The following is a 22,255-nucleotide window of genomic DNA, read 5'->3' as shown; positions in this document are numbered from 1 at the left end:
CAGCGCCACTTCCGGTTTTCTGGTGGTTTTATTGGAGATAGGAGTCTCACGGTCTCTCCTGCCCGGGCTGGCTTTGAACCTCGATCCTCAGATCTCAGCCTCCTGAGTAGCTAGGATTACAGGCGTGAGCCACCAGCGCCCGGCTTGTGCTTGGCTTTTTAAAGAGAAGTAATTATTTTTTTTTGTAAATCCCCAATAACAGCCAAAGAAAACATGGAAAAGAGTGACATTGCTATTAATTTTTTTTTCAAGTTTCTTTCACATTTGGTGTAGAAGTCAGTTGGATTCTCACATCTGCTTCTCCACCCAGTTTGTGATCCAGTCTGGCACCATTACACATGTATAATCCTGGGAAACTCTATTCTTCACCTGAAGAAATGAGAATAGAAAGGCCAAAACATGAAAGTAGTTTTAATCTCACAGATGCATGTACAGGTTGTTGAGACCTTTAGGAGTCTGGATCACAGTTTAAAAACTAACTGTATGAATCATAAGTTCTCAGTAAACCAATTTTTTTTCTCCCAATGGTTGACTTATAGGAATAAGATTATATTTTGATGCTCATAATTTTATTTTTAATGTCTTCCTTATATTTTCCTGTCCCTGTGTTTTGTTTTGTTTTTAAAATTACTACCCAGTTAGCTGGCTTTCTTCCTTTTTCTTTGCTTTCTTTTTTTTTTTTTTTGTGGGAGGTGGTAGTGCTGGGAATTGAACTCAGGGTTTCATACAAGCCAAGAACACATTCTACCATTGAGCTCCACTCCAAGCCTCTTTTATTTATATTCTTGTTATTGTCATAATATATGTGCTTTTATTTTATTTTATTTTTTAATTTTTTTGGGGGCGGGTCGTGGGGCCTGAACTCTGGGCCTGGGCGCTGTCCCTCAGCTCTTCAGCTCAAGGCTAGCGCTCTACCACTTGAGCCACAGTGCCACTCTGGCTTTTTTCTTTTTGCTTATGTGGTGCTGAGGAATCGAACCCAGGGCCTCATGAATGCAAGGCAAGTGCTCTACCACTGAGCCACTTTCCCAGCCCCAGTGTGCTTTTCTTTTGCAGCCAGGTAATTTTGGCTACTCAAGTGGCTGAGATCTGAGGATCACAGTTTGAAGCCAATCCAGACAGAAAAGTACATGAGACTTTTATCTACAATAAACTACTCAGAAAAAGCTGTGGCTTCAATGATAGAGTGCCAGCCTTGAGTACAAAGAGACTCAGGGACAGTGCTAAGGTCACAAGTTCAAGCCCCAGGACTGGCAAAAAAAGAAAAAAGAAAAAACATGTCTTACCTGATATTTGTGGCTCATAACTACAACCCTAGCTACTTAAGAGGTTGATATCTGAGGATCGTAGTTCAAAGCCAGCCTGGATAGGAAAGTGTTTGAAACTCTTATCTCCAATTAACCCTCAAAAAGCTGGAAGTGGAGTTGTAGCTCAAGTAGTAGAGCTCCAACTATCAGTGATAAAGTTAATGGACAGTGCCCATGTTCCCTGAGTTCAAGCCTAGTTCTGGCATGCACATGCATCCATACACACACAGATACACTCAAGTGTCTTAAATATTTCCTATTTGTAGGAGGGCATATTAAAAGTTACATTGAATGTATTCAAATATAAACTTATTTTGCTTTTGTACTTTTGGAAATAAGGTCCTATATACTCATCAGAAGACGAAGAAGTCAAAAGTGTGGCAAGATGGCATTCTGAAGGTCACTCACATAGGAAACAAAGTAAGTTCAAAGCCCACCAATTACAGAATCTAAGAGCTAGGACCTTGCCTTTGATTTACTTTTAAGAAAACTCTAGGGCTGGGAAGGTGGCTCAGTGGTAGAGCACTTGCCTTGCATGCTCGAGGCCCTGGGTTCGATTCCTCAGCACCACATAAGAAAAAAGCCGGAAGTGGCACTGTGGCTCAAGTGGTAGAGCACTAGCCTTGAGCTGAAGAGCTGAGGGACAGTGCCCAGGCCCAGAGTTCAGGCCCCACGACCGGACCCCCCCCCCCCCACAAAAAACAAAAAGCAAACAAAAAAAAGAAAACTCTAGACAAAATGTTGGCTATGTTTACATTAACGTGATATGAAAACAAACATTATTAAATTTGTATTGATTAAAAACATTGTCGAGTGCTTAATATGTCATGCATAATGCTTTTTTTTTTTCTCCCCTGCCAGTAAAAAAGCTTTATTTTTATTTGTCTTAAGGCTTGGGAGAGGCAACAGAGTGACTGGTTAAGAAGTTGCTTAGGGGCTGGGAATGTGGCTTAGTGGTAGAGTGCTTGCTAGCATGCATGAAGCCCCTAGTTTGATTCCTCAGTACCACATAAACAGAAAAAGCTGGAAGTGGTGCTGTGGCTCAAGTGGTAGAGTACTAGCCTTAAGCAAAAAGAAGCATTAGGGACAGTGCACAGGCCCTGAGTTTAAGCCCCAGGAATAGCAAAAAACAAAACAAAAAAAAAATAAACACCGCTTTTGGGGGCTGGGAAGATAGCTCAGTGGTAGAGTGCTTGTCTTGCTTGCATGCATGAGGCCCTGGGTTTGATTCCTCAGCACCACATAAGCAGACAAATCTGGAAGTGGCTCTGTGGCTCAAGTGGTAGAGTGCTAGCCTTGAGCTGAAGAGCTGAGGGATGGTGCCCAGGCCCAGAGTTCATGTCCCAGGACTGACCAAAAAAAAAAAAAAAAAAGTTGCTCAGGGGCTGAAGGGAGACGCTCAGGTTGAAACCCTGATGGCAAACATTGCAGAAAGCCCCTCAAAGGCTGGTGTCCAATTCTTTGAATGTATCAACACTCTACCTATGAGAGGAATTCTTGGGTCATATAGTAACTTTATGTTTAACGTTTAGAGTGCTGAACTTTTCAAGAGTGATGAAAAATCTAATAGTAAAGGAGCTAATAGAGAAAATGCACTGAGAAATGACTCAGACACAGAGGAAAGCCGTGTCACCTTCGCTTTTCTCCTCCTACCCTCACATTCAACAAGATTTCATTATACCTAGCCCCAGTGCTAATTCCTCATTTCAAGTACTGGTCATTCTCAGTGCTCACCCCAAACATACTGTTAAAGTATCTCTGGATTAGTATTGTGCCCTTTTGGCCCCCTCTACTGCATTCTAATTCTGTGTCTTCTCATTTCCATTCTAGGGTCTTGCTAGTGGAAATTAAGTTCTTGAGTCCCTTATGTGTATATCTATACTTTCTTACTAAGTGATACACAGTAAATATTTGAAAAAGATGTGCTTTCAGATGCAAGTCAAACAAAATGGATAATTCTTATATTGCATGATTTACTTGAGTAACAATTTACTTGAGTAACTGTGTGTGTATGTGACAGTGCTAAGGCTTGAACTCAGACCTAATGATTTTGCTTAGCTTTTTTACTCAAAGTTGGAACTTTACCATTTGAGCTGTTTTTGCTGGCTAGAGGTAAGCATTTTTTGGATTTGTCTTCCCAGGCTGGTTTCAGTCTGTAGTTCTCCGATCTCAGCCTTCTGCAAAACTAGGATTACAGGTGTACAACTTCAGTTCCTGGCATATGTAATAATTTTTGACTTGCTGAAAAAAAATGAATTATTTTCTGGTTCTTTTTTCTAACATTTATTTTGTTTTAACACAGGCAACTTTATATGATGATAAAGGAACATGTTTGGAAACTCTATTTCTTAAGTGCCTTGAGGTATTTTATTGTTTACCTTATTGTTATAATTAAAACATTTTCTTAAAGATTGCTTTGTGAATACAAATAGTATAATCATGATACCAATGCTAACAATTATGGCTGATATTTGTATTTTTTAATAAATAGACTATAAACTAAAAGCTTTTATATACCATTTAATCTTGTTAGGAATGATGATTTTTTTTTTTTTTTTTTTAGATTGGGAGTACAGCACAAGTATAACTTGCCTACATTCATAATATGGTAGTAGAGCTGAAATTTGAACCCAGGATATGAATTCTAGGTCTACTTTTATTGCATGAAGATTTTGTTGTTGTTGTTACTCTATTTTCTGTATTTTTCCCTTATTGGAAAAAAAGGAAAGGAAGGGAATTAAAGACATTATTTTATAAGAATGGAGTATTACAGTTGGTTCCTCTGGGGTTTATTTCCTAGCTAGCTAACCCAACTTGTCTGTGATTGGGTACACAAACACTTCCTATTTCACCCAACTTCTCTGTGTCTATTCTTCAATTGTAGACTCTCTGAGGTTGGTTATTTGGTTAAAATAGCTAAATGTAAAGTGTGTGGAAGTTTAGTGCATTTATTTTTATTTTTTGCATTGATTTTAAATGTGTTAAAATCCATATTACTATCACTATGAACTTTGGCCATGGTATGTAATTAAGTTTGAAATTTGTATGCCATTAATAGTAGTTACACTTTTATATTTATGAAAAGAGGGTATAAGAAGAAGGGAACCATCTTAGTAGTTGCGTAATTGGTTAGAGCTGCTTTTTCATCTTCCTTTTACTAGTAAAAGATCAATCTGATAGATTTTGTGTATTTTCAAATTAGGTTGATAGTCTTGATAGTCTTATTTTTATGCTGTAATCAGAAGTGGTAGCAAATGCTATGTAGTCATTAAACTGCTTTTTTTGGAATATGATTATTCAAGCAACTCACAATTTATCATATTTAATTGTGGTAATTATAAATAAATTTTTGATTCACACATGTTTATAAAGAAGACATAATTTACAATTCTTTTTTTTTTTTTTTTTTTGGTGCTAGACCTGGGCTTTGAGCTCAGGGCCTGGGTGCTGTCCCTGAACTTTTTTTGCTCAAGGCTAGAGCTCTATCACTTAAGCCACAGCTCTACTTCTGGCTTTGTGGATACCTAATTGGAGATAAGAATCTCATGGACTTTCCTGTCCATGCTGGCTTTGAACCATGATCCTCAGATCTCAGCCTTCTGAGTAGGTAGGATTATAGGCATGAACCACTGGCACCTAGCTACTTGATCTTTTTTAAAATACATGGACTTACATAGATCCTAAGTAAATTCCTAAGTAAATTCCTTGCTTGTCTTTGTTCCCTTAGCATGTGACAAAGGGCTTCATAAAGAACTATAATATGTATTTATGAATGAACAAACTAGGGAAATTTGTTATTGTATTATTGTCACTTTTTTGCTTGTTTGCTTACTAGGGCATAATAAAAAGTAAGGATCTAAATGAGTTACTAATAACTCATTCCTTCATTTAACAAGTATTTATTATACTTTTATTTATCTTCTTATTTAATTTATTATTTATTAACAAGTACTTATTATCCTTTAAAATCCTTTAAAATTTAGGTGAAGCCAGGAGATGACTTGGAAAGTGATCGATACTTAATCACAGTTGAGGAGGTTAAAATTGCTGGGAGCAGAGCAGTTAAACAGGATATCATTGAAACACCACAGCCCAGTTTCAGGAAGGTATCTTCTGGCCGCTCTCTTGGATGTCAACCTGCTGGGTTAAAAAGGAAATTCACTGTAAGTGCAAAATAATATATCAATGTATACTTATAAAATCATTTCAAAAGATTTTTTTTATGGTGCTCTCTCATTAAAATGTTACTTCATAGTTTATCTTGGTAACAAGGTAATAAATAGTAGTTAGAAAAATTCCCTAGGACCGGGAATGTGGCTTAGTGGTAGAGTGCTTGCTTAGCATGCATGAAGCCATGGGTTTAATTCCTCAGCGCCACATAAACAGAAAAAGCTGGAAGTGGTGCTGTGGCTCAACTTGTAGAGTGCTAGCCTTGAGCAAAAGAAGCTCAGGGACAGTGCCCAGGTCCTGACTTCAAACCCCAAGACTGGCCAAAAGAAAAAAGAAAAATTCCATTATTTCCTTGCCTTAGGCAAAGCTTATTATTTTTAGTCAATTCATTTTGTGTTTTCTTTGTAGTTGGTAATGTCACAATTATTTTACTGTTTTTAGGGTTATCAAAGACCACATCAAGTTCCAAAGAAAGTGGTTGTTACAGAAAATGCTTCATCAGCTGAAACATTGGAGACTGAGAAACCCCATCTTCCCTTTTTTCCTCCATTCTCAAGCACACTTCCTTTGTTTTCTACTGTTGGCAAGAAAGATCTAAATAATATGCCAACAGTCCCTGAGAACGTGGTCACTTATAAGAACATAGAAAGAAATAACACGCCTTGTTCTTCAGTTGTCTCTACTTCATCCTTAAATAGTGACCCAAAACTGCTAAGTGAAGAAAGTTACTTTTGCTCTTCTATCAATTCTCAAAGTAAACATTCAGATCCTCTACTGACCAGCGAGCCCATAAGTAGAAATAGTTTAGTATCTCACTGTAAAGTTTCACAAACCATCAGAAGCAAAGCACAGATATTAGCTCTTCTGAAGTCCAAATCAAACCTAAATTTTGAGATTACAAGACATTTTTCTCAGGTAGAACCACAAGGAAGTTCTGAAAAAAATCCTACTACATCAAAGCACTTAGTTCAACAGGAAGAGTATGCTCAGACAAAAGGCACAGAAAAGCCTCATGATGAGCAACCATCAGAAAATCCTAGCAGATATAAAAGCCGATGGGCCATATATCTACCCTCACGGAGTTGTACTGTAGATGAGAATGATAGAGAAGGGGAGCCTGAGTCCCAGGAAGATGATATAAATTTGAAAAACTTTTTGGCACAAAAGACATTCGAAGCATGCCCTGAAAATGGAAAAAAGTATCATGAAGACAACAACCACCAATTCTGGAATCAAGAAGAAAAATTAGAATCTCTTTCGTTCTGTGAAAGCAGCAGCTTACCGGTTAGTTGTAACAGTACAGAAAATGATGATTTATTATTGGCATCCAATAATCAAACAAGTAGTGAAATCTCTCTTAATCATAATGGAGTATGCATAGAAGATCCAGTTTGCATTAGAGAAAAGGTAATCTATACACATGGACTGATAGAACAAGACTATAAGCCAGTGTCACCTCTGCCAAAATCAGAACATATACAAGGTGAACCCCTTCATAACAACAACTCTAGTCTCTCTTATGGTACCGCAGGCATGTCTTCTGAATGTCATACTGAGAATGAAAGTCTGAATGCTGTTTGTGAACTTTCACAACCATCTATAGAGGTAACTTTTAATCTAAGCAATTTTGAGATCAGTGACACCGATGAGGAATCACTGGAAAGCAACAAACATTCCCAGGATTCAGAGCAAGGGGAAAAAGAAATTTTGGTTAATAATGGCAATTCATGTGTTCAAAAGAGTTGTGAGAATATAAACTGTCAAAAAATTGGTAATGAACCTTTACCACTCCTAACAGCTATTGGTGGCAAACTTACGGAAATATTGCCCAGAAAAGAGCCTCTGTTATCAGAGTTTTGTGATAGAATTTGTGTGGGTTTTGACACTGGAGCCTGTAAAGATGTAAACACTGGAAAAGCGATAGAGGAACAGGATAGGGACACATTAAGCAATTTTGACTTGTCCTTAGAATGGGATGTTGTTGATGAGTATGCGGATAGCAATGAAGGTGCTGAAAAATCAACCCAAAAAATTAGAAGTAACTATGATTGTGTTTCACCTTTGAGTAAGTCTGAAGGTTTACAAAGGAGCTTACATATGCCTCACTTTTCAGACACAGTCACTAATCAGACTCCTAAAAACAATTATGTGTTTTCAGAAGATGCTCACTCTCAGCCTTCTATTTTGGAAAGTAACTTAGACAAAAATGAACATGAGGTTTTAACATCGATCTCTAACACTGATGATAATATCCAACTATTAAATACCAGTAAGGATCACTCTGAATATATTACCTTTGATAAATCCAAAACTCAAGGTTTCAATTCTTTAGTTTGCCCTCTGAGAAAAAAACATTCCATTTCTGAAGAAAGTGAGGCATGTATTCTGGAGCCTGAAGATTTGGAAAGGATTACAAGTTCACCCCAGGACTGTATTGAAGTTGAAACCACAAGGAAAAGCACACACTCCTGGAGTAACTCTAGAGATTGTTCAGAACTTCCTAGGGTAGTAAATAATTTTTCTCTCTTAAAATCACTATCTGAACATAGTACAGCCTTAGAAAGCTTAGAAATATTTCAAAAGAAAGACTCTGCCTTTCAACAACAAGGAATTGAGCAAACATATGAGCCAGATAGCAGTCCTAAAGGTTAGAATGCCATGTCTTTTGGAGTGTTCTCTTTGTAGCTCAAAGTATAATAGATACTTACTCTGATAGTTCTATTACAAACTTAGGTAGCCCTGTGGAGGGTGGTGGCTCATGCCTGTCAGTTTAGCAGAGTGAAACAGAAGGATCACAATTCAAGGTCAGCCCTGGAAGAAAAGTCCTTGAGACTTATCTCCAAATTAACCACCAGAAAGGTGGAAGCAGAGGTGTGGCGCTCAAGTGCTAGAGTACCCTTGAGTTCAAAATCCAAACAAGAGCTCAAGTCCCTGAGTTCAAGTGCCAGTACCAGCGCAAAAAAAAAAAAGATATACAACCTTTTTATTATTTTAGAACAAATAGAGATTCTTAGATTATTGAATGTGCATTTTTTATTTTTATTTTATTATTTGCTGTTTATTGATTTATTTGTTTACTTATTTATTTTTTGTAGTGCTAGAGATGAAATTCAGGGTCTTATGTGTACTATGCAAGCTAAGTGCTTCTAACTGTAGTACTTACTGGGGAAAACATCCTACTTTTAAATGGTGACCTAGCCAGGTGTAATAACTAGTCTTTGCCGTCTTTTCCGTTCTTCTGGCTTGCCAACTTTTTTGTCTCCTACTCTGCTTTGTTCTGTCTTTTACATGAACACTTTTATCGATGGTACTAATGAGTGTTTTCTTTACGTCTTCACTTCTTATAAGAGGCCTTCCTGATTACCCTATGGAAAAGTATTCAAATTGCATTACTCTTCTTAGTGACAACTTTTTTTTGGGGGGGGGGGTCCGGTAGTGGGGCCTGAACTCTGGGCCTGGGCTCTGTCCCTCAGCTCTTCAGCTCAAGGCTAGCGCTCTACCACTTGAGCCACATCACCACTTTCGGCTTTTTTCTTTTTGCTTATGTGGTACTGATGAATTGAACCCAGGGCCTCATGCATGCAAGGCAAGCGCTCTACCACTGAGCCACCTTCCCAGCCCAGTGACACCCTTTTGTATTAGAATCTGATTTAATTATCTTCTATGCCCTCCTTTTCAAGAGATTTTGTTTTATTGCTGTTTCCTCAGTGTTGGCATGCTGTGCTTAGAAAATAATTTATGAGAGTGTTTTCCCTGAGTCATGGATTTAAGATGGCCTCAGAAATAGCCTTAGGAGCTTTTTTTCTTCTTTTTCTTTTCTGTGGTTGCACACAGCAACAACATGGTTTATTTCAATTCCTTTGTTCATAAAAATTGGTCATATTTGAATTTTAACATTTTTACTGTAGGTTGATTTGTTGTTGGCCTAGTATTATTTATATTATTTTTTTTAGTTTTAAGTAGTTGTACAAAGGCATTTCAATATAACAACTTTATTTTTAAAGTTAGTTTGAGACACCATAATACAAGGAAACATTTTTGTTGCTGACTTAGTCATTAATATTGTATTGTCTAATTTTCTTTTTCCAGTATTAGTGTTTTCAAGGAAGGCCTTCATTGAAGCTTCAATCAAGCTTGCTAGGCTGATATACTCTACCACATGAGTCATACCTCTAGCCATATTTTTGGACTTTTTTTTTTTTTTTTTGGTTGGTTATGGGGCTTGAACTTGGCCTGGGCATTGTTCCTGAGCTCTTCAGCTCAAGCTAAATGCTCTACTACTTGAGCCACAGCCCCACTTCCAGTTTTCTGGTGGTTAATTGGAGATTTAAGTCTTATGGATTTTCCTGTCCAGGCTGGCTTTGAACCTTGCTCCTCAGATCCCCAGCCTCCTGAATAGCTAGAATTACAGGTGTGAGCCACTGGTGACTGGCTTTTGAACTGTTTAATCAAGAACATTTCCCAGCCTATACAAAATAGTAAAATAATCTGTAAATTCCCTCAATCCAGATTAAAGTCATCAAGACCGCATCATCTCAAAATCTTACATTCCTTGTTTCAGTTTTAGAAATGTTTAAAACATTAGAAAACCACCATATATATGATGGATAAGACTGTTTCATTTTCTCCATTGTAGCTAGGAAAGCATTTACTACAGTAGTTTCACAAGTTATACCAGTATCTCCGCAACTAAAGCAGGATTCTCAACAGGTATTTGTATATTCTAAACACACTTTACTTTGATATAATAGTTCTGTAATTTATAGTAGAATTCCAATATTTCAGAAAGTCCAATTTTTTGATTCATGATACCCTTGTAATAGTTTCTTAAAATTGTGGCATTGCTTGGCCACAAGAAATAAATTCCAGCACTTCCAATTTGATTAAGTACTTACTATTAAAACAGTAAATACTTATTTCCTAGTAACTTAGTAAGCATTTCATTTTTAAATAAACACAGCTATTAATGGAATGTGTGCCCCTGCTGGAAACTGCACAACTTCTAGACCTTGGAACAGATGAAAAGATACCATCCTATTCCATATTGATTTTCTCAAAAGAATTATTGTTTGTCAAAGATCTTATGTTGAAATTGAACTATCTTTCCTGTCCCATAGGTATTAACACTGTTCCCTTAAGTTTAAACATCTTGAGGAACCCTTGTTTTGGACTTCTTTTTTTTTTTTTTTTTTTGTCAGTTGTGGGGCCTGAACTCTGCGCCTGGGTGCTGTCCCTCAGCTCTTCAGCTCAAGGCTAGCGCTCACCACTTGAGCCACAGTGCCACTTCCAGCTTTTTTCTTTTTGCTTATGTGGTACTGAGGAATCGAACCCAGGGCCTCATGCATGCAAGGCAAGCACTCTACCACTGAGCCACCTTCCCAGCCCCTGTTTTGGACTTCTTAATGTACTTTATTGCATAGTTGGGGACCAGATAGCAGTTTTAGAAATAATAATACTAGGGGCTGGGAAGGTGGCTCCTATCTCCATTAAACCACTAGAAAACCGGAAGTGGCGCTGTAGCTCAAGTGGTAGAGCACTCGCCTTCAGCTGAAGAGCTGAGGGACAGTGCCCAGGCCCAAGTTCAAGCCCCATGACCAACAAAAGAAAAAGAAAACTGTGTGGAGAAAATTTATTTATACTACTTCCCAGATATAGATTGCTAACTTCCCAGTTTTTTGTGCATATGTAAAAGCAACGTAGTTAAATTGTGGTGTATAAGTAGTTTTTTACCTTTCCTTTTAATCTATTGCATTTACTTACATTATTAAGAATTCTTCTTAAACCTTTGAAGGTTACTAATGATTCCATCCATTCTGTGGATGGCTTGTGCTTTGAACAATAGTTCCCTATTTTTGGACATCTGGATTATTTCTGGTGTTTTGTGGTTATAAATAATATTTCAGTAAATATTTTGGCATGTAATCATTGTACTTCAAGTTTTTTCCCTTAGATTCTATTCCTAGAAGTAGAAATGATTACTCAAAAGACTAGAAATGGGATGGGAAGATGTCTTCGTGGTAGAGAGCTTGCCTTGCATGCATGAGGCCCTGGGTTCTATTCCTTAGCAGTACATAAGCAGAAAAAGCCAGAAGTAGCGCTGTGGCTCCTGCTAGAATGCTAGCCTTGAGCTGAAGAGCTGAGGGACAGCACCCAGGCCCAGAGTTCAGGCCCCACCACCGACCCCCCCCCCCCAAATAGAAACGGGGCTGGGATGTACTTGTCTAGAAAGTGTAGTGTCTTAGGTTTGATCCCCAGTACCAACAAAGAAAAAAACAAAAAAAAAAATACAGTTAAAAAGGAAAGACTAAGAACAACTTTGTTTCTTAATATTATAAAATTTAGATCTGCCGGGCGTTGGTGGCTCATGCCTGTAATCCTAGCTACTCAGGAGGCTGAGATCTGTGGATCGAGGTTCAAAGCCAGCCCAGGCAGGAAAGTCTGTGAGACTCTTGTCTCCAATAAACTACTCAAAAACCGGAAGTGGCACTGTTGCTCAAGTGGTAGGGCATTCGCCTTGAGCTGAAGAGTGTAGGGTCAGCATCAGCACCCTAGCCTGGAGTTCAAGTCCCATGACCGACAAAAAAAAGAGAAAAAAATACATTTATCACTTTACTGGAAGGATTTTCTCTCTCTCTCTCTTTTTTTTTTTTTTTTTTTTTAACATTTTGCTCAGTAAAAATAATGTCTTACTAAAATTTTATTTGTTTTTTTTGGTTCTGGTCGTGGGGCCTGAACTCTGGGCCAGGGCGCTGTCCCTCAGCTCTTCAGCCCAAGGCTAGCGCTCTACCGCTTGAGCTGCAGCGCCACTTCCAGCTTTTTTCTTTTTGCTTATGTGGTGCTGAGGAATCGAACCCAGGGCCTCAGGCATGCAAGGCAAGCGCTCTACCACTGAGCCACCTTCCCAGCCCCTTTTTGTTTATTTTTATGGCATTACTGGGGTTTGTACTTAGGACTTCATGTTTAACTAACAGCTTGCTTGCTTGGCTAGTGCTCTACTTCTTGAACCATGTCTACAGGCCTACTTTTTCATGGCTATTTTGGAAACTTGAGTCTTGGGGATTTTTTCGGGTCTGGTTGTGGAGCCTGAACTCTGGGCCTGGGCGCTGTCCCTCAGCTCTTCCAGCTCAAGTCCAGTGCTCCACCACTTGAGCCATAGCACCACTTCCAGCATTTTTCCTTTTGCTTATGTGGTGCTAAGGAATCGAACCCAGGGCCTCATACATTCAAGGCAAACGCTCTTCCACTGAGCCACCTTCCCAGCCCATCTTGGGGACTTTTCTGTCATTGAACTATAATCTTTCTGATCTCAGCCCCCTGAGTAGCTAGAATTACAGGTGTTAAGCTACCAGCATTTGGTAAAATTTTTGTTTTTATTTCTTTTTTGTTGTTAGTGCTAGTGTGGGGCTTGAATGGAGGGCCTGGGTGCTTTCCCTGAGATCCTTGTGCTCAAGGCTAGCACTCTACCACTTTGAGCCACAGTGCCACTTCCTAGTTTTCATTTCTTACTAGTAGTGATGTTCTGGTATTTTTACATCTAATAGAAATTTTTATTTTCCTTTGTTGTTAATTATTGTATTTATATTAATATTCTTTCTAAGGTTCTACCTGAAAATGAAGTTGAACCAAGTGAACAACTTGAGCCTCTACCAGTGAGTTTACTTATATATATATATATATATATATACACATACACATACACACACATACACACACATACACACATATATAATATATATATGGAACATAATTTTAAGCTTATATTATTAATTCTCAGTTTTCAAACTCATTTGTACTTAGTTAACTTAGATTAGACAGCTGTTTGCCCACACTGGCTTAAAACCTTAATTTTCAGACCTCAGCCTCCTGAGTATTAGTTCTGAGCCCCAAAAATCCAGCTTAGTATTTTCTCCTTTAACTTCATATTAATGATTATTTTGACGTCTAGGGGTTGGATCCAGGTTATTGAAATCCTGTACTGGCTTTGTACCTACTATACCATTTGAGCCACACCTCTATCCCTTTTTGGCCTAGTTGTTTTTCCTGATAAGGTCTTAACCTTGTTTGCCTGGGTGGGCCTTGAATTGTGATGTTCTTATGCATGTTGAGATTACAGGTGCACACTACTATGACCAACCCCTAATTAACTAATTTTTGAGACAGGGTCTTACTAAGTAAGCCAGACTGGCCTCAAACTCCTATCCTTTGGGCTGGGAAGGTGGCTCAGTGGTAGAGCGCTTGCCTTGCATGCCTGAGGCCCTGGGTTCGATTCCTCAGCACCACATAAGCAAAAAGAAAAAAGCCGGAAGTGGCACTGTGGCTCATGTGGTAGAGCGCTAGCTTTGGGCTGAAGAGCTGAGGGACAGCGCCCAGGCCCAGAGTTCAGGCCCCATGACCGGCCTCCCCCCCCCAAAAAAAAAAAAAACACAAAAAAACCCTATCCTGCCCCAGCATCATAAGTGTTGTGATTTTAAGTGTGCACCACTGTGTTTGGCTTAATTTAGTTTTAATACATAAAATTTGTATGTATAAGTAGAATACTAAATTTTCAAGCAAATAGTTCACATTAAGAGAAGTATTAGATTGTTATGTAGTTAACAATTTTTTCTAGTTGTAAAACTTTTAATTAAAAATCTAGATCAGGCTGGGCTCCGGTGGCTCACGCCTATAATCCTAGATACTCAGGAGGCTGAGATCTGAGGATCATGGTTTGAAGCCAGCCCAAGCAGAAAAGTCCTAGTGAGATGCTTATCTCCAATTAACCTCTCAAAAACCAGAAGTGGAGCTGTGGCTCAAAGTGGTAGACTTGAGCAAAAAACGTCAGGTACAGTGCCCAGGCCCTGAGTTCAAGTTCCATGACCGACCAAAAAAAAAAAAAGGTAGATCAGAGTCAGGTGCCAGTGTCTCATACCTGTAATTCTAGCTACTGAGGAGGCTGAGATCTGAGGATCACAGTTCAAAGCCAGCCTGGCAGGAAAGTCCATGTGATTCTTATCTCCAATTAACCACCAGAAAACTAGAAGTGGAGGTGTGGTTCAAAGTGGTAGAGTACTAGCCTTGAGTGAAAAAGCTCAGCGACAGTCTCCATGCCCTGAGTTCAAGCCCCACAACCAACAGAAACAAAACAAAAACTAGCTGAAAGCTTGGCACCTACCTATTTAGGAGATTCATCTGAGGATTGTGATTCAAAGCCAACCTGGGCAGTACAAGTCTGCATCTCTAATAAACTACTTTTTGCTTTAATTGGAGTTGTGGCTCAAGTGGTAGAGCACTAGCCTTCAGCAAAAGAATTCAAGGACAACACCCAGGCCCTGAGTTCAAGTCCCAGAACTGGAAAAAGAATAGACCAGAAGTTTTTAGTATGCTAATTTGAGTACCTTATCTATTAGAGCACTTCTTTTTTGTGAGTGGTGGCAGGGATAGATTGTGTATGTGTATCGAGAGCAAAACAAGATAGAACAGTTGTGCTTTCAAAGATCAAACTTAACCTTGTTATTTAAGTGTTTTCCCATCAAAATCTTGAGCCATCTACAGAATTATTGTAATAAGCTACATAACAGCTAACATATTGATATTTTATTCTAGTTCTTTCCTGTGGGAAATGAAGAAGATTCTGCATTTCAAGCAGTTATTCCTGAAGAAATAGAAGGAAACGTCTGTGATCCTAAGGTAAGATATATGATTTGCTCCCTTAATTCTGAACTCTTCCTGCCATATCGTGTGTGTGTGTGTGTGTGTGTGTGTGTGTGTGTGTGGTGTGTGTGTGTGTGTGTGTGTGTGTGTGTGTGTGTGTGTGTGTGTGTGTGTGTGTGTGTGTATTTCAACACAGGCAAAAAGAATTTTCAGTCAGAAAACTGGCATAATAAGTTAGACTGGTATTAAGAATAAGAGCCACGCCCTTCACTGCTGAGGGTGGAATCCAGAGCCTTGAGCATGCTGAGCAAGTACTCTACTACTGAGCTATATTATTGCCCCAAGGAAAACTACTTAAAAATTCCTAGCTTCTACCTCCTTTTTTTTTTTTTTTTGCCTTGAACCTTTTCTGTACTATTAGTGAACTAGTAATACAGCATATACAATATCTGTGCGTAAGTTATACTAGGGTTGAACAATTAATGAATGTGTGTGGTGAACAAAATGAATTTCTTTATAGCTTTTAACTTATGGTCTTCTTCACTTTATGATTGAATGTGTAAAACTTTATATAACTTCAGTTGTAAATAGTGCTATCTACTCCACATTAAAAACTAAGAGACAGTAAATGAGGTTGTAAATAGTGATTCTGTTTCTAAAGCCCATCGTACTTCTGGAAGAGGTACATGGCAGCACAGAAGACACCTATTTTCTTGTAAGGAGTGGATATTCTCCACCATAGACTCAATCTCTACTACCACCAGAAAAAAGAAAAAGTTGTATATATTTTGCTTTAGGATTTGAACTCAAGGCCTCAAGTTTACTCAGCTTCTTGATTTTCTCATTCAGCTGTTGCTATATTACTTGAGCCATATTTCCAGCCCAGCTTGCTTTCTTGCTTGCTTGCTTATTTATTTATTTATTGCCTGTACTAGGGCTTGAAATCAGGGCCTGGGAACTTTCCCTTAGCTTTTTTACTAAAGGCTGGTGCTCTACCACTTAAGCCACAGCCTCACTGCTGGCTTTTTTGCTGGCTAATTGGAGACAAGAGTTTCCCATACTTTCCTGCCCAGACTGGCTTTAAATCCTTCAGGTATGAACCTACTGAGTAACTAGGATTATAGGGGTAATCCACAAACACCTAGATAAAAGTTTTATAGATGATATATATAGGTCATCATATCTACAAGTATGCTTTTAGAGATGCTGGGGAGAATTCCAGTGGTTAAAATCCTTTGAACAACTAGCTTATGTTTAATAAAATGAACACCAGGAACCTGGAATATGTGTTTTACGTATGAGGAGTGAGGTTAAGGGGAGGGGGACAGATGAATGAAGAGAGGAAGAGTGGGAGAATGCAGTCATAATACTCAATGTACATATGTGGAAACAGAACCAGGTAACTTGGAGAAGGCGGAGTTGAGAGAGAGGGAGAAGGATGGAAGGGGTAACATTGATCAAGATGCATTGTACTCACGAAATGACATATTGAATTGAAACCCCTTTGTACAGCTATTTCAAGTCTTATATGAAAGAGCATTTAGATTTAATTTTGTTTCTTAATTAATTTAGACTCTTGAATTAGTATTTTCAGATTCTATGTTGTCATTTTGTAAATTTGCTAGTTAAAAATAAATGAATCCTTTCGCGGTTCAAAGCCAGCCCGGGCAGGAGAGACCGTGAGACTCCTATCTCCAATAAACCACCAGAAAACCGGAAGTGGCGCTGTAGCTCAAGTGGTAGAGCGCTCGCCTTGAGCTGAAGAGCTGAGGGACAGCGCCCAGGCCCAGAGTTCAAGCCCCACGACCGACAAAAATAAATAAATAAATAAATAAATGAATCCTTTATGGATATTCCTTTAGCAATCTTATTTTTCCAGGCTGTTACCCTATATAGATTATAATCCCAAAACCCTCAAGGGGGTAGCAGAGAAAGCTGTTTAAAGCCTGAAAGCAGACCACTTTTATGAGGGGATAAGAGAACTTTGCAGAATTAGACCTTTGAAGAGGACCCACTCTCTTTTTTTTTTTTTTTTGCCGGTCATGGGACCTGAACTCTGGGTCTGGGCGCTGTCCCTCAGCTCTTCAGCTCAAGGCTAGCACTCTACCACTGGAGCCACAGTGCCACTTCTGGCTTTTTCTGTTTATGTGGTGCTGAGGAATCGAACCCAGGGCCTCATGCTTGCAAGGCATGCACTCTACCGCTGAGCTACCTTCCCAGCCCCATGGACCCACTCTCTATAACTTATTAGCCCACTAGTTAAACAATACTTTACAGAAGCTTTAAGCTAAGGAAAATGCTTCCTGAATTCCTCTCTTTCTTTTCTTTCTTTCTCCTTCTTACCTCTCTCCTTCCTCCTTCCTTCCTTCCTTCCTTCCTTCCTTCCTTCCTTCCTTCCTTCCTTCCGTCATGGGGCTTGAACTCTGGGCCTGGGTGCTGCCCCTCAGCTCTTCAGCTCAAGGCGAATGCTCTACCTCTTTAGCCAAAGCGCCACTTCCAGTTTTGTGGTTGTTAACTGGAGATAAGAGTCTCACAGACTTTCCTGCCCAGGCTGGCTTTGAACCACAGTCCTCAGATCTCAGCCTCTTGAGTAGCTAGGATTACAGGCGTGAGCCACCACCATTGGTGCCCAGCCTTCTTTCTCCTTTGTATTGATTGTTTCCCATATGCCAGCACTGTATTGAATGCAGGTGATACATATAAGTTATATTATAACTTATAATTACCTTTTCTTTTTTGAGGGAAAAATGTCTGTGCCCTCAGGGAACTTGTAGTATATTTGTATATAAACAAAGAGAAACTTCATTGTAGTATAAAATAATGAGTCTATAATCTATCATATAATATGTAACTTATTATATATGTGATGTGTAAAAACTGCATAAAGAGGGACAACTAGTTCTTCCTCTTTAATTAGCTGATATATTTGTCCTTACATAGTAACATAGAATTCATTTGGATTAATATTGACATGAATGTAGTTAAATCAATGCACTTTATTTTTTTTTAAATTTCTTTTACATTTATTTTTTCTTTTTCTTTTTTAAAATTTATTTTTATTGTAAAGGTGATGTACAAAGGAGTTACAGTTACATAAGTCACATAAGGAGTATATTTCTTTTTTTTTAAATTTTTATTTATTTTTTATTGTGAAAATACTGTACAGAGGGGTTACAATTACATGGGCAAGATAGTGAGTACATTTCTTATCAAGCATTGTAGCCTCCTCTTTTGTTTCCCCTTCCCATCCCTTCCCAGCCTCCCCCCGGTCCCCCACCTAATACTACCCCCCCCCCCACCAAAGTTGTAAAGTTCGTTTTCAACATGACAACTTGTACTTCTCATTGTTGCAACGGGTCCACCTGTATCCTTAATAAGAAGACTTGTTTTTCCCCTTCCCCTCCACAAATTATACCGACATCAAATACAGTGAAAGAAGGGGTTATACTGTGGGGGAAAAATCAATGCACTTTAAAGTGGTTACACTTAACATGTTTTAGGATAATGGAAGTGTTTCTTGACTTTCAGTATTAGTCCCCTAGCATTTATTTTCATTAAGTAATATTTAATAAAAAGTTAAATTATATTCAATATATATTGCAAATATATACTTATGTCATTCTTATTTTTAATAATTTCCTACAGCCTGTTGAGTTTCAAGGGCACCAAGTGAAAGGATCAGCTAGTAGTAGTGAAATGGTCAGAGGACATCGCTCACAGCTGGTAGAACGCAGTCACTTGCAAAATAGCATGGAATATAAAGACTTCATGACAGATATGTGCTTCTTGGCTCCGGATTTGCCTAGAACTTATATGCAGGCTGACTTCTTGGAGGTAAAAATATTTTTATAGTTGCATTTGCCAAATCATTTTCTTTATGTCAATACTAAATTTTGTAAAAGAAATTATTGTTAAATCTTTGTATAGCACAGTAGTAACTTGACAGGAAGTATAATATCTCAAACTACATAAGACCTGAGTAGTTTATTAGATTTTCCAGTTTGTAGCATATAGTTGTTTATAATAGTCCATCATATCCTACTTTGAGGATTCTCATGGTTATTGGGGGCAAGTCAGCTTTTTTTTTTTTTTTTTTGGTCGGCCGTGGGGCTTGAACTCTGGGCCTGGGCGCTGTCCCTCAGCTCTTCAGCTCAAGGGGAGCGCTCTACCACTTGAGCTACAGCGCCACTTCCGGTTTTTCTGGTGGTTATTGGAGATAGGAGTCTCACGGTCTCTCCTGCCCTGGCTGGCTTTGAACCACGATCCTCAGATCTCAGCCTCCTGACTAACTAGGATTACAGGCGTGAGCCACCAGTGCCCAGCTCTCAAGTCAGCTTATAATAAGACTTTCCTATAGTAGCTACTGAGGTACTCCTCCATATTGCTAAGTCTATGCTGCTTCCTCATCCTTTTAGTGTTATAACTTATAATTATCCTTGTTTTGTAGTCTCATCCAAGATAGTTTCTGTTTCTCATTTTTTCTGTTTTCTGAGAGGAAAATAAATTGGAGAGTACCCTTTATAGAAAAAGAAACATGTTCATTTGTATTTGTAATCATTCCCTGAAATATTCTGTTTGATCAAATTCAGTGCTACAACTGAAATAAGTATTTTGTTACATATCATTCAGAAAGAAGTCCATTAGCCAATGCTTCATCTTTCAGACTTTAAAAATACCAAAATTTTTAATTGTGACAAAACTATATATCACAAATTTGCTATTTTAAAATGTGTAACTCAGTAGCATTACATGCATTGGCGTTTAAAAAAGTAGATCTCTTGGGGCTGGGAAGGTGGCTCAGTGGTAGAGCGCTTGCCTTGCATGCCAGAGGCCCTGGGTTCAATTCCTCAGCACCACATAAGCAAAAAAAAAAAAAAAAAAAGCCGGAAGTGGCACTGTGGCTCAAGTGGTAGAGTGCTAGCCTTGATCTGAAGAGCTGAGGGTCAGCGCCCAGGTCCAGAGTTCAGGCCCCACGACTGGACCCAAAAAAATAAAAAAAAAATTAAAAAATAAAATATAAAAGTAGATCTCAAAACTTTGTCATCATCTTAGGCTTTTAAAATTCATTTTTTCAAACATTTTAGCTGGGTGATGGTGGTTCATGCCTGTAATTCTAGCTCCTCAGGAGGCTGAGATCTGAGGATTGTAGTTTGAAGCTAGCTCAGATAGGAAAGTCCATGAGACTCCAGTTAACCACCATAAAGCTGGAAGTAGAGTTGTGGCTCAAGTGGTAGAGGCACTAGCTTTGAGAAAAAAATCAGATAATGGTAATTGGCATATCTATTGCCTGAAACATTTACAGTTTCTTTGTTGGAACCTTCAAAATCCTTTCTACTAGTTATGTTGAAATATTCAGTTCATTGTTGTCAACCATGTTATCTCACTTGGTTATAGAGCATAGAAAATACTCCTTCTATCAAGCTATACCTCTGTACCAATTAGCTGTCCTTTTTCTTTTTTGCCTTTCCTGGGCCTTGAACTCTGGGCCTGGGCACTGTCCCTAAAGTCTTTTTGCTTAAGGCTAGCTAGCACTCTACACTAAAGCTACAGAACCACTTCTGGCTTTTCTGTGATTAATTGGAGATAAGAGTCTCACAGACTTTCCTGCCCAGGCTGGCTTCAAACTGTGATCCTCAGATCTCAGCTTCCTAAGTAGCTAGGATTACAGTCATGAGCCATTGGCACCTGGCTCCACTTAACTATCTTTTCTCCACTTCCCTCATACCTTTCCCAAATAATCACTGTGGTAATCACTATTCTCTAATTCTATAGGGTAAACATTTTTGTTTCCATGTAGAAGTGAGAGTGTGTTATATTTGTCTTTCTAAGCCTGCCTTAATTGTTTCCCAGTTCCATCTATAGTGCTACAAATGGCGCAATTTTATTCTTTTTTTTTTTTTTTTTTGGGTCCTGTCGTGGGGCCTGAACTCTGGGCCTGGGCACTGTCCCTGAGCTCTTCAGCTCAAGGCTAGTGCTCTACCACTTGAGCCACAGCGCCACTTCTGGCTTTTTTCTTTTTGCTTATGTGGTGCTGAGGAATCGAACCCAGGGCCTCAGGCATGCAAGGCAAGCGCTCTACCACTGAGCCAACTTCCCAGCCCCAGCAATTTTATTCTTTGTCATGGCTGAATATGTCATTGTGCACATGTACAGTATTTCCTTTATTTAGCTGTCGATGGACAAGTTGACTCCATATCATGGCTCTTATGAATAGTAATGCAACAATTACTGGTGTGTAGATGTCCTTTTAAATATTTTTGGTCATGAGGCTTGAACTGAGAGTCTCAGCGCTGTACCTAAGCTCTATTGCTCAAGGCTAGTTAGCTCTATCACTTTGAACTACATCTCTGCTTCCAATTTTTGAGTGGTTTATTGGAGATAAGGGATTCACGGAGACTTTTCTGCCCAGGCTGGCCTGATCAGAGAGTATCACACAAGACATACACATGCCTTATACTTTCAGAGAGATTGTTTTAGAGAGTTGCAAAATAAGGGAAATAAGAGTCTATATAACCCACGAGGTTATATTCTGGGTTAAAGTTAATAGTGAAAAGTGCTTAGATACATAGTATATATGTTATATGCACAGGCCCTGCCACATAGTAAGAACTTCTTAATATAGTTCTAATTGATAACATAGCTATATTTTCCCATCTGCATGTCTGTCTTTCATTAGACCAAACTGAATACAGAGACTGAGTGTTTATTTTCATATCCTTATTTCCAGGCCAACACCTGTGATATAGTTGCTAATTAAGAAAATACTTTAAAATGAATATATAAACATTTTTTTGGCACTGCTGGGGATATTAACCCAGTATATAATAGACATATGATAGACAAGTGTTCTGCCACTGAGCTGTATTTACAAACTTCAAAATTTTATTGTCATTTACACAAAAAAGCCCAAGAAAAACCAAAATAAACACAGATTTGTGTGCACATGTTCACACTCATACACAAACTTATTTTTACAAGTCAGTCCAGAAGGCTGTGAAGTTCAAGTTAAAGAGCTCTTTCCCACTCTCATCAAAAACATTCTTGCTGGACATTGTGGTATATACCAATAATCACAGCACTTGAGAGGCAGAGACAAGGTGGTTTGAGAGCTTGAGGCTAGCCTGGGGTACTTAGGGAGACCCTCTCTC

General features: G+C 38.8%; 1 protein-coding gene across 1 annotated transcript in view; it reads left to right on the top strand.

The window, feature by feature from the left end:
• The window catches only part of Zgrf1 (zinc finger GRF-type containing 1), a 59,932-nt gene that overhangs the window by 2,977 nt on the left and 34,700 nt on the right, over positions 1–22,255 (top strand). The window contains exons 3-10 of the mRNA XM_070022474.1: positions 1,647–1,727; positions 3,610–3,669; positions 5,291–5,470; positions 5,919–8,124; positions 10,114–10,187; positions 13,076–13,126; positions 15,060–15,143; positions 18,753–18,941. Of these exons, the coding sequence (XP_069878575.1) occupies positions 1,647–1,727; positions 3,610–3,669; positions 5,291–5,470; positions 5,919–8,124; positions 10,114–10,187; positions 13,076–13,126; positions 15,060–15,143; positions 18,753–18,941 (2,925 nt within the window). The remainder of the gene's footprint in view (positions 1–1,646; positions 1,728–3,609; positions 3,670–5,290; positions 5,471–5,918; positions 8,125–10,113; positions 10,188–13,075; positions 13,127–15,059; positions 15,144–18,752; positions 18,942–22,255) is intronic.

This window comes from Dipodomys merriami, unplaced genomic scaffold, assembly GCF_024711535.1.
Source record: "Dipodomys merriami isolate MVZ:Mamm:240054 unplaced genomic scaffold, mDipMer1.0.p SCAF_15, whole genome shotgun sequence".
Classification (NCBI taxonomy): Eukaryota; Metazoa; Chordata; class Mammalia; order Rodentia; family Heteromyidae; genus Dipodomys; species Dipodomys merriami.
This window is presented reverse-complemented; position numbering and strand designations above follow the sequence as displayed.